Source organism: Carassius gibelio, chromosome A7 (assembly GCF_023724105.1).
Source record: "Carassius gibelio isolate Cgi1373 ecotype wild population from Czech Republic chromosome A7, carGib1.2-hapl.c, whole genome shotgun sequence".
Classification (NCBI taxonomy): domain Eukaryota; kingdom Metazoa; phylum Chordata; class Actinopteri; order Cypriniformes; family Cyprinidae; genus Carassius; species Carassius gibelio.
In genome coordinates this window covers 36,878,369-36,891,078 of record NC_068377.1, presented here as the reverse complement: position 1 = coordinate 36,891,078, position 12,710 = coordinate 36,878,369, and the positions used below count along the sequence as shown (strand labels likewise).

The 12,710-nt window shown below is 37.8% G+C and overlaps 1 protein-coding gene across 1 annotated transcript in view; it reads right to left on the bottom strand.

Annotated features, from left to right (window-relative positions):
- The window catches only part of LOC128017540 (Fc receptor-like protein 5), a 240,785-nt gene that overhangs the window by 152,962 nt on the left and 75,113 nt on the right, over positions 1-12,710 (bottom strand). The window contains exons 4-9 of the mRNA XM_052602944.1: positions 7,944-8,255; positions 4,211-4,483; positions 3,799-4,071; positions 3,444-3,722; positions 2,910-3,173; positions 2,538-2,783 (exon numbers count right to left, since the gene is read on the bottom strand). Coding sequence (XP_052458904.1) covers positions 2,538-2,783; positions 2,910-3,173; positions 3,444-3,722; positions 3,799-4,071; positions 4,211-4,483; positions 7,944-8,255 — 1,647 coding nt within the window. The remainder of the gene's footprint in view (positions 1-2,537; positions 2,784-2,909; positions 3,174-3,443; positions 3,723-3,798; positions 4,072-4,210; positions 4,484-7,943; positions 8,256-12,710) is intronic.

Here is a 12,710-nt window from a genome sequence, read left to right as displayed (position 1 = left end):
CATTTTCTATAATAAGTTCTTGTACTTTAGGTATTATCCTTGAATGTTTCAGATGTTCACTTACTAATTTAAGCATCTGTAATGGAATATTCTTGATAATTTTTTCATACATTTTAGAGGAACAACTTATATTGTATTTACCACAAAAAGCAACATGGCTTAGTATGTTTCCCACATTGTCCACTATATGTGTTAGTGACCATATGCCCTTCTGCCACCACTCATCAATAAACAAAGATTTTCTGTTCACAGTTATACATCTGTTGTTCCAGATTGACATATTATGAGGGCTAAAATTATGCTTGAAAATCAATTTCCAGTATAATAATACTTGTTGATGGAAAGCAGAAAGTTTTACAGGGAGTTTCGAAAGTTCAAAGTCACATTGCAGCAGAAAACTTATGCCACCACATTTATTAAATACAATAGTAGGAATCTCAAACCAGAAAGAAGACTTATCATTAATGAAAGCCTGCAACCATCTAAGTTTAATGACCCCATTCATAATATCAAAGTCAATCGTTTTAAGACCTCCTTCTTCATAATCTTTAATCATGTCACTTTTACGTATATAATGACTTTTCATTTTCCATATAAAATCAAAGTTTAATTTGTTAACTGCCTTTATCCTTTTTGCAGAAACTGATAAAGAGAAACATGGATAGATGAATCTAGAAAGATTCTCTACTTTTGTCAATAAAATTCTTCCAAAAATTGTTATGTCTCTCTGCAGCCAATTATTCATTATTAATTTACAATTATCCAAAGTTTTATCAAAATTTAGATGTTCTAAATTATCCATCCTCTTAGATAACCAGATACCTAAATATTTGAATTCATTTTTGACTGGGATATTGTATAATGTTACATTAGGATGATCATGAATAGCCAATAACTCACATTTTGATATATTTAGCTTTAAACCTGAAGCTTCTGAAAAAAACTTAATTATTTGGATCAGGTGGCGTAAGTGACGCGTCCCTTTAAATGTGTCGCAAGACATGAACAGAAAAACATTAATGTGGTGTGAGTTGAAGAGTGAGCCTCTTTGTGTATCGTCTGTGCAAACAGGAGAATGTGAGTTTTCTTGGAAGGTTATGTCGATTTAATATTGAACTTAATGAGAACCGCTTAACACGGCTCGTTTGTTTGTTTGCTTGTAGTTCGGCTTGGTGTCTGCGTGTATGGTAACCAGTAAATGGTGCCAGTAGTCACGAGTCTACAGACACTTGTTCGCAAAATAGCGAGTAGTGATTCTACATGGGTTTGAAGTAACGAGTAACATCGAGGAGAGTGTCCAGCTATTAATCATTCATGCCGTTTAACTTCATTGTTAAAGGGTATATAGCTCTTACTTATTTGGACTGGTGTCAAAAGAAAAAAATGTAAGTTTTCTTTTTTTTTAATCCTTTCTTATGTTTTAAAATGTTACAATGTGATCATAAAATATTTGTTTGTGATTATAGGAGGATTGCCTTCGTTGGTCACTAGCTACTGTTTTTCCTGGGTTTAATAATCTTGTTTCATTTTGTATTTCTTCATATGTGTGTCTTGGGGATCTGCTACCACTGTTCTTTGATGACCTGGACCCAGGTGGGCCTAGGAGGGAGTCCGGCTAGTGGTAGTTCGTTAATTTAGATTTTTTTTGTGTGTGTGTGTGTCTGTTTGGCAATTGTCGTCATTCAACCTTTGGCCCATGGGCATTGTGCAATATTTCCTTTAGGGACTGTGTCTATCTTGCAATGTTTACTGGTGTGAAATGCTGTGTTAATGTACGCATGGCCAATTTTTATTTGAAGTGTTTCTTGCAGTGTTGGAGTGTATGTGAACCGTACCTATATATCTGACTTTATTCACTGTAGTCTAGGCATTGTTAGATTTTTATATCTTGTAACTCATTTATTATGAGACCTTTTCTTCACTGTGATTAATCTATTGTAGAATTGTTCACTGTTACCTATGGGAAACATCTGTCTGCTCTGATTGCCAATCAATGTATTGTCTAGTGTTTAATAAAATTGAGTACATCAGTCCCATTTTCATCCCTTCATTGGAGATAACCTGTCTAAATGGCTTGAAGGGGAGTGCTGTTTGGGGTTTTCTACTTTAGATATATAAATTGTGAGACTGAGCACGCCCCTAGGGGTCACATATATATATATATATATATATATATATATATATATATATATATATAAATAATTTGAGGACAGTCAGACCTCGGCAGAAAAGTCAATAACATGTTCGATCTGATTCTATTCTAATGCTGCAGTTAAAACACTTTTCTTTTCATTGAAATGTAAGATGTTGTTTAGGAGGTGTTGACGATTTCACTATTTCAGTGTATTTTGGATGTCATTTGATAGGTGAACTTTTATTCATATGAATCATGTGAAATAATAAACAGAGCAGTCAATAATTATTTGGCTCCACCAGAAATGAGGCAGAAATAAATATTAATCATGTGGTCTATCTGAACAAATGCTCATGAATGAAATGAAATCAGCGGACAGAGACTGATCTCCAGAGACTCTCACCTCTGACTGAGATCCAGCTGTGCAGTGACTGTCCTCTCTCTGTTTTACAGTAGTAGAAACCCTCGTCTGACTCTGAGACAGTCGTGATGATCATCTCTCCTGTCGTCTGATTCTGGACGAGTGATCCATCTTTATAGAAATCAGCTCTGAGGGTCGAGGAGTTTGTAGATCGATGTAAACAGTGTAGAGTCAGAGTATGTCCCTCAATCACAGGATCAACAGAACTCTCCAGAACCACATCACCATCTACACAACACAAGAGATTCATGCATGCAGGAAGATGATGCTGATACATATTCTATCTTGAACTAATTTCTTAAATATACTTCAAACTCCAACAGATCATCTAGTTGTATATGTTATTCGACTCACCGTGTACAGTGATGTTGAGAGGATGGTGTTTCTCTCCAGATTCAGACTGACACCAGTAAACTCCAGAGTCAGATGTGCTGAGAGACACGAGTCGACATGTAGATCCTGTTAGTTTTGGACAATCTTCTGTGTTTCTGTCTGTGTATCTTCTCACTGTCCATCCAGCAGAGTTCGTCTGATCTTCACAGCTCAGAGAGAGAGAGTCAGATGAGAAGTGTTGACTTCTGCTGGGACGGACCACCAGAGACACTGAAGGAGAAGCACCTGAGACAGACCAAAACCACACTCAAAACTGCAATTATGTAAAATGAAGATTAAATTAAGCACTAAAGTTTAAAATAAGAAGGGTCTTATGAATATATTATGAGTGTATTTGATAGTGCTGTTTCTGATCTGGTTTAGATTGAGAATTGGAGGGAAGTGAGAGCAGGTTTTTGAGTTGTGCATTGGTTTCAGATGGTTTTGTCCCCCAGAGACTGTAATAAAACACAAATACAGATGAGTTCAAGTATAAATACAGTCTCCCAGACTCACCAGTGATCCACAGGGGCTGTGTGTTACTGGTCTTTGTGTAATAGGCCGGTCGTCCTCTCTCTGCTCTGCACGTATAAACTCCTGTGTGCTGTCGAGCAGCAGGACTGAGAGTGTAAGAGCCTCCAGCTCCTCTGCTGCTGTCGGACAGATGATCATCATCTCTGAACCAGCTGAACGTCCAGCCTGTAGAGGAGACTGTAACCTCACAGATCAGAGTCACTGAGTCTCCTTCAGTCAGCCACGGCTGTGGAGACACTCGCACTGCTGCCTGAGCTTCAGCTGAACAACACATGAGATGAGTTATAGAGAGAGAAGCTGTTCACACTGATGATAATGAACACACACACAAACTCACCTGATACATTCAGTGTAACAGCATCACTGCGCTGAGAGCTTTGTGTTCCCATCAGTCCTGTACAGGTGTATTTACCACGGTGAATGTATTTAACACTGCTGATGTTCAGCTCTTGTGTTGAGATTGAGTTATATTGGTAGTGTGTTCCCTCTGTTTCCCATCTGTACGTCCACTCAGTGTCTCCTCCCCACTTTATATCACATCTGAGAGAGACTGTTTCTCCTCTGAACACTCGTTTATCCGGTCGTACCGTCACCACAGCTTTAGGACTCACTGTACAAATTAAATTAAAATTAAATGTAAATTAAAACAATCACAGAGTACTGCATTAATTTTAGATTCAAAGTGTTAGATGTTCTGTAGATATTGTCTCTGATCTGTGTGTTGTGTCAGATACTATGTTCTCTCTCACCTCTAACATTTACCCACAGTGCATCACTGTATTGTGTGTAGTAGACTGGTATTCCTCTTCCAGCTCTACACCTGTACTGACCTCCATCAGACACTGAATCAATCTTCACTCTGTAGGAGTTTGTTTCTGTCTTTGTCCCAGAGTTCAGTGTGTCTTTGTACCAGTAAAAGTCCCATCCAGGAGACAGATTCATGAGACAGGTCAAAGTCACTGTGTTTCCTGTCAGTACATCTCCTGCAGGATCTGATCTGAGTTCAGGCTTTGGCTTCAGATCTGCAGGAGAACAAGAACAGATTCAGATCCTGAAGAGACGTCTTAGATGTGATAGAAAAATCTTTATACTTGTTTTCTGTTTATTCATAAAAAACAATAACCGTCCATTTACAAGGTGATATTTAAGTCATTACAGTGACTTACAGTGAAATGTTTCTAACTTTATTAAAAGTACACCATCTTTTATTTCAATTTTATATATATATATTTATATTCAGGTCCGTCTCAAAAAATTATCATATTGTGTTAAAAGTTCAATATTTTCCATAATGTAATGATAAAAATTTAACTTTCATATGTTTTAGATTCATTGCAAACCAACTGAAATATTTCAGGTCTTTTATTGTTTTAATACTGATGATTTTGGCATACAGCTCATGAAAACCCAAAATTCCTATCTCAAAAATTAGCATATTTCATCCGACCAATAAAAGAAAAGTGTTTTTAATACAAAAAAAGTCAACCTTCAAATAATTATGTTCAGTTATGCACTCAATACTTGGTCGGGAATCCTTTTGCAGAAATGACTGCTTCAATGCTGCGTGGCATGGAGGCAATCAGCCTGTGGCACTACTGAGGTGTTATGGAGGCCCAGGATGCTTCGATAGCGGCCTTAAGCTCATCCAGAGTGTTGGGTCTTGCGTCTCTCAACTTTCTCTTCACAATATCCCACAGATTCTCTATGGGGTTCAGGTCAGGAGAGTTGGCAGGCCAATTGAGCACAGTAATACCATGGTCAGTAAACCATTTACCAGTGGTTTTGGCACTGAGCAGGGGCCAGGTCGTGCTGAAAAATGAAATCTTCATCTCCATAAAGCTTTTCAGCAGATGGAAGCATGAAGTGCTCCAAAATCTCCTGATAGCTAGCTGCATTGACCCTGCCCTTGATAAAACACAGTGGACCAACACCAGCAGCTGACATGGCACCCCAGACCATCACTGACTGTGGGTACTTGACACTGGACTTCAGGCATTTCCTTCTCCCCAGTCTTCCTCCAGACTCTGGCACCTTGATTTCCGAATGACATCCAAAATTTGCTTTCATCCGAAAAAAGTACTTTGGACCACTGAGCAACAGTCCAGTGCTGCTTCTCTGTAGCCCATTTCCTGCACACGCCTGTGCACGGTGGCTCTGGATGTTTCTACTCCAGACTCAGTCCACTGCTTCCGCAGGTCCCCCAAGGTCTGGAATCGGTCCTTCTCCACAATCTTCCTCAGGGTCCGGTCACCTCTTCTCGTTGTGTGCAGCGTTTTTTGCCACACTTTTTCCTTCCCACAGACTTCCCACTGAGGTGCCTTGATACAGCACTCTGGGAACAGCCTATTCGTTCAGAAATTTCTTTCTGTGTCTTACCCTCTCGCTTGAGGGTGTCAATGATGGCCTTCTGGACAGCAGTCAGGTCGGCAGTCTTACCCATGATTGGGTTTTGAGTAATGAACCAGGCTGGGAGTTTTTAAAAAGCCTCAGGAATCTTTTGCAGGTGTTTAGAGTTAATTAGTTGATTCAGATGATTAGATTAATAGCTCGTTTAGAGAACCTTTTCATGATATGCTAATTTTTTGAGATAGGAATTTTGGGTTTTCATGAGCTGTATGCCAAAATCATCAGTATTAAAACGATAAAATACCTGAAATATTTCAGTTGGTGTGCAATGAATCTAAAATATATGAAAGTTAAATTTTTATCATTACATTATGGAAAATAATGAACGTTTATCACAATATGCAATTTTTTTTTGAAAGGACCTGTATATATATTATAAGCCTTTTAAAAATTCTAACTAAAATGACAGAATAAGAACAAGTAGAATAAGAAGAATAAGTTACCAATCAAATAATATCAGTATTAATAAAATTAATTTGTACAGAGGTGGCACAGAAAACAAAAGTGGCCTGTAAGTGTATTTTAAGACATTTATTGTGGCTCAGAAATGGCATAAGTGCAATTAAATCCATAAATTCATGTTCAGATTAATGATTTAAATCTAAAATTTTGAATATAGAAATATTAAAAGATTTAAATAACTGAAAAGATACTTTAAAAATGAAACTAAAACTGCCAGCAGATGGCTGCAAGTCACTGATTTTATCACTGAATCATTCATTCAGTTGATTCTTTCGAACAGCTGATTCGTTCAGGGATGACGCGAGTGAATGTCTTTATGAATGAATCCTTGAATAATGAATCATTGACTCACTGGATTCGTTTAAAAACGCGTGTTGATTCATAAACAAAACACCAGTGTTGGAATGGAGATGAACAGCGGCTCAGCTCTCTTTGTTTCAAACTATTTTCGACGACGAAATAGAGACACTAGTGTTATAGTCAATGTAAATCACTTAATATTAACTTCTTGTTTATAAAGTTTCACATTTACTGTAATATCCTTTGATGCATCACAAAGGTGGAGACATGGCGATAATTTGCTTATTCTTTATGAACAGCTGCAGAGCAGACAACGCATTTCAACCATAGACAGTAAAAGAAATGGACACAGCGACCCCATTGGAACTCAATTGAGACAAGTGAAGCCCAGTTTTAGCGTTTTTTAGCACTTCCGTTTCTGACGCACAGACTCAAACGAAGCTTGACGATGTCAGCAACCTGTCTGACAGATGTAAATCTTCTAGTAGCTGTGCGTGCAAACTGCCATCGTTAATCTTACAGAAACGGCGAGCTTGAGCGGGGAGTTCTTTAAACGCATCAGATGTAAAGTTATTCGCTGTCAAAGTGACGCCAAAAATGAATGGGAGTCAATGGGAATGCCAACGCAAGTGAAGTTCTGCTAAAAGATGGCAGCCCCCACCCGACTTCAACTTCCGGTCGAGTTCCTTGCCCCTTGATTTCAAAACCATCACAGCAGATGACCTACTGACCCCGGAACAACACTCATCAGGAGAAAAGGTAACATAAGTAGACCCATGCCACCCTCTACTGGAAAACTTTTTCAAATGCATCCCATTTACTACATTTACAAATTCCATTAAAAATCATTAAAAGCAGTCACTCATCTTAGTTCATCGCAATATCAAATTTAAAAGAAGCTCTCTAGATTTCACAATTAATCTTTTATTTGCTTATGAAAGGATTCGTGAGATATGTCTGTGATACATTACTCATGTCTACTTTAATTATATAATAAAATTCGATATGAATATGACTGTATCCTTGTGTTGCACTCAGTGTTTCTTCTGTTTATCAGTGCTGTTTCATCTGGTTTTCATCTAGTTTAAATCAGTGAGTCATCTGTGTTCTTCTCTGAATTGAAGCTTCTCTCTGGATCTCACAGCTGTTTAGTGTCTCGAGTTACACATCTACCCTAATGATAAACATTATATCATGTATAGAGCTCTTTTTATTATTTTATCGAGGAAAGTTACATCACTATAAATTAACTATAGTTATCGTTTTATCGCCCGGCCCTATGTAATGGAGTGAGGACAATGATATTAAACTCACCCGTCACAGAGAGAGAAACAGCAGAGCTTGATTGTGATGAGTTTGGTCTTTCATCTCTCTGTCCTCTACACGTGTACTGACCCTCATCAGATGTAGTTACTGCTCTGATAGTGAGAGTGTCTGTGTTTACAGTGTAACGCTCAGACGACTGTAACTTTACTCTGTCTTTATACCACTCATATCTCCAGTAATATGTCAGGCCATTTCTCTGTCTCCAGACACTGTTAGACTCAATCACACACTTCAGTCTCACTCTCTCTCCAGTGAATACTGTATTGTCTGGAGTCACAGTCAGAGTAGATCTGGGTGAATCTGTGAAGAAAGAAGAAGCAGAGCTCATTCAGTGAACCAGTCAGAAACATGATCTGATCATCTGAGTTCCTGTGTTTGTGTGACACTGATGTTAAAGAGGAGAGATGTGGAGAGAGTGATGATTAAGTAGGAACTATTTCTCTAGTAAAGGACAATGATTGTTTAAACTGTTTCATACTGTCACTTTAACAGAGACTCTTAGCTGGGATGAGGTTGTCTCGTGGCTCACAGGAGGCAGAATACATTGAAGTTAACGTGAGAAGCCACTGAATACGTTTATGAACAGAAATTTCCCATTTTTGCAGAAATAGAGAGTCACTGAGCAGCTACAGAAGTCTATTTGTCTTTAGCACACAACACAGATCTGAAGACTCTTCGTGTAGGAGCGCTTACAAAAGCCCCAGTCACCCTCCAGAAATCACTAGAGTCACACAGATCAAGAGTGAGATGATGACTTCTGATGACATCTTTATTTTCAGCTGAGGTCATATTGAAACTTTGCTTTGAGTGTCAAAATAAATCTTAATTCTAATGTTTGGTAGAAAGTTGATTAACTGTATTACATTCTCTCTCTCTCTCTCTCTCTCTCTCTCTCTCTCTCTCTCTCTCTCTCTCTCTCTCATATATATGAGCTTCATTGGAATGATATATACAGTATTGCCAAAGCCCTGGCCATACATGAGCTATGAATAAAATAATGATTATATGACACAAAAAAATTATTCAGCCATAAAGTAAATAAATGAATACATTTTTTATAAACAAGATATTACGATAAAATTCATAATAATAATAAGAAAAACTTTGTACATACATTCAAATGTCATGTAAAATTGAAATTTTAAATTAAAATGCAATTTAATGTGCAGCAAATGTATTTGTATGTTCAAATACTAGGCTTGAGAACACATCATTGTGTTGAATGTGAAATATGAATTATTTGCAGACAGATGAACAGAAGCTCTGATGAGTTACATTTAAATGTTGTAATTATACATGTTCAAAGCCAAAGGACTTTTAAAGTGACTTTCACAAGACTTTCAGGGATTCATTCAAGGACCTCTTTTCATGACAAGCGACCAACGAGGTCTTTGTTTGTAAAATGTAAAGATTATAGCACTAAACATCATTTTGTGTTTGATATTTTTGTACTTTTCTCATTTCTGGATGCAGTTTTCATGGTGTAAAGACGACCCGAAGAATTAAACTGTTTCAAGGAACCAAGCTGTGTCTGTTGTTCTGAAGAGAGTTTCAATGCTCTTTCACACAGCTCAGGTTTTCTTGTTTGTAATTTCTTTCAGTTGTAAATATAGGTTCATATTTTTTGCACTGTAGTGGCATCTTTCAAACAGACGATGTAATCTCCTGTAGTTTCTGTAGTTGTATAATGTGTTTGGGTCAGTCTGTGCTGTAGTGTGAAAGACGCTCCTGTGCAGGTTCTTCTGTCACTGCAGGGTTTGAGCTCGGCTCACTGATATTCAATGCTCTTACAGAATTTCAGAGCTCTTTATGAAAACTGATTATTAATGGGATTGTACTAATATTCAGCTCTGCTTGAGTTGTTTGGTGTTGCTTGGTTTACTTTTAGGCTGCTTTTACAAATTTGGGTATGCATGAATTTTCCCATTTAGAAAAATCTTGGGTTTCGGGCGATTCCCAATATCTCGATGCCATAAAGAGCAACTGGTTATTGCTTTCAGGATTTCTAGCCAGGTTTAAATTTGACACTCATTTGATTTGTATTTTTGACCATGTAGAAGATTCTCATTGCTTTTGCTTTCAGATCATTCACAGCCAGTTTGAAGTTTCCTGTTGAATTTTTTTTTTTTTTTGTCCCAGATAAATGTATTTGTGGGTGTGTTGGAGGACCTGGTTTCCTGCTCTAAAGGTGTATTTGTTTTCCCTACACCTGGATCTATTTTGAAAAATCATTATTCTTGTATTAGGTTAAATCTAATAGCCCTTGTTTGACTGATATTGTCAATAAATGTTGAATAGAGTGGTGCTTAATGGACAACCTTGTCTGTCTCCTCGTAGTTGAGAGAGAAAAATGTGTTTGGTTGTTCTCTTTTTTTACAGCACATGTCTTGTTTTTATAAATGGTGCTGATTAAATCAAATGTTTAAAATCCAATCCCATTTTCCAGGAGTTTTATGAAGAGCCCTTCGTGCCAAATTAATCTTAGCCTACACCCCAACACAGATCTAAAGTTGGTTCAACGTTTGACGTTGGATGTTAGACAGATATTCAGCCATGAAAAAAAATCTATAAAGTTTTAGTGGATGAGTGTAATTGTATGAAAAATGGCTTATCTGAAAAGCAATAGAACGTAGAACTGAACACACATCACAGTTTAATTGTTTTAATCTCCTCGATTTGTTGCGACACATAAAGACTCGAGCAGCAGCAAGCTAGCGCTTAGGCCAGCTAGGGACCGTAATGATAATGAAACGATCATTTTTCCAACCGGAATGTTTTTTCATAATTAACAAAACAAGAGCAATTTGTGCACCTATGGTCTTTGAAAGATATAAAAACACTTGCTCACTTGAATTTAAATAAGAAATATTGTAAACAATACATTTGATAGTGGTTATTATTATATTATTACTATAAATATATGAATAAAATAAAAACAAAATTAAAGTCATTAGTATTCCATAATCCAGTGGTTATGCAGTAGGCTGATTCCAGTTCCTTGTGAGAATTTTTTTTTCTTTTATATTAACGGAAGTATGACAGCAAATAATTACACACTATTGAAATTAAAATCAATGAAGAAATTAATTTAAAATAATACACTCTCCTATATCAACGTCATGGTGTGTGTCTTATTATTTTTTGCATTAGAAGATTTTTTAATATTTATTTTATTGAAATTCAACAAATAAGACAACGCTGACATAGAGTGTTGTTTCGCAGTTGTTTTGACTTGAGTTTGAAAATCTACATTTTATTAAATTAATTTACAACACACACAGTTTTTATTACACAATTTAATGGGTGTGTCTTGTTACAGATCAGACAAACATTTTGATGGTGGTTTTAGCCACAGAACTATAATAGAACTCATACTATTGAAAATGAAAACGATACATAATTTAGTTCAAAATAAATACAGCTTTGAATGCTGTGTCTTGTTACTGTATCCTAGAATACCATTTCTATGCAAGTTTATATAATATAATAATATAACAAGTCATATATAAACCAGGATACATGTTAAATTCCAATCTGTTAATAAATTCATTTAAATTGAATACAGCTTACTTTCTCAAATCCATAGGCTGTGTATTCTTAGAGATTCCTAGACAAACATTTTCCAATAGTTTTCATTGTCAAAAGCGATGGAGAAGTTATGCTATTAATGTTTAATAAAAGTTTGCAAAGCCTTGCAAAGAGTCTCCAGTGTTACTGCCCCCTAGAGGAAGATACTGCAGTTATTTTGACTGAGTTTGACATTCAAAATATTTTAATAAATTCATTTAAAATGTATACAGTTTTCTATCTCATCTTCAAAGGGTGCGTCTTGTTACATGGGCCAAAATGATCACTTTCTGGATCACTTGCAGGTTTTACTCTCATTTGTAATTCAGGATACATGCTATTGAACTGTCACACTGTCTGGTCTCTGTTTCCCTGAGTCTCCACTAGTGGTCTCACTTCCCCATAGGCACCTCACCGTAGGCACTACAGTTCCCACTAAGCCTTGTCCCTTCATCACAGTAATTGTACTCCTGTTAATTGCACTCAGGTGTCTTCACTTGATAGTCATCACCCTGCCTAAATTAACCGGTCTTTTTCTGTTTGTCTTCATGGAGTCCTTTCGCTTTCGCTGGAGTTACCTCGCCTTCTGAGTTTCCTCGTCTTCCGAGTTCCTTTTCCTGTTCATTTCCCTAGTGTTTGTTTGTTTTGGATTGATTTCTGGTTTTGACCCCTGCTTGTTGGATTCTGATTTGGATTACCCATTAAACCACACTGGATTTGGATCTCTCGTCTCCTGTGTTTCCTTGGGTCTCCGGTCGTAACAGAAGGAGTCCATTTACTAAGATCCAGCTGTATGTTTTTTGATGTTTCCTCCCCAGTCACCGAGCGGGATAGAAAGAGTGGTTTTGAGGGAACCCGCCTTATCCTTTTTCGTGGGACCAGGTGAGGTCGCAGAGGAGTGAGTGGTCGAGAGGAGGTCCGGCATCACTCTCCACCATGACCCCCTTCGACCCTGGGCTCTTGATGGACGCCAGCCCAGCACCACAGCACAAGGTGGTCGCCAGCCCAGCGCCACGATGCAAGATGGCCGCCAGCCCAGCCTCACGACGCAAGATGGCCGCCAGCCCAGCGCCACAGCACAAGATGGCCGCAAGCCCAGCGCCACTGCCCAGGATGGCCGCCGGCCCAGCGACACTGCCCAAAATGGCCACCGGTCCAGCACCACGGCCCAAGATGGCCGCCGGTCCA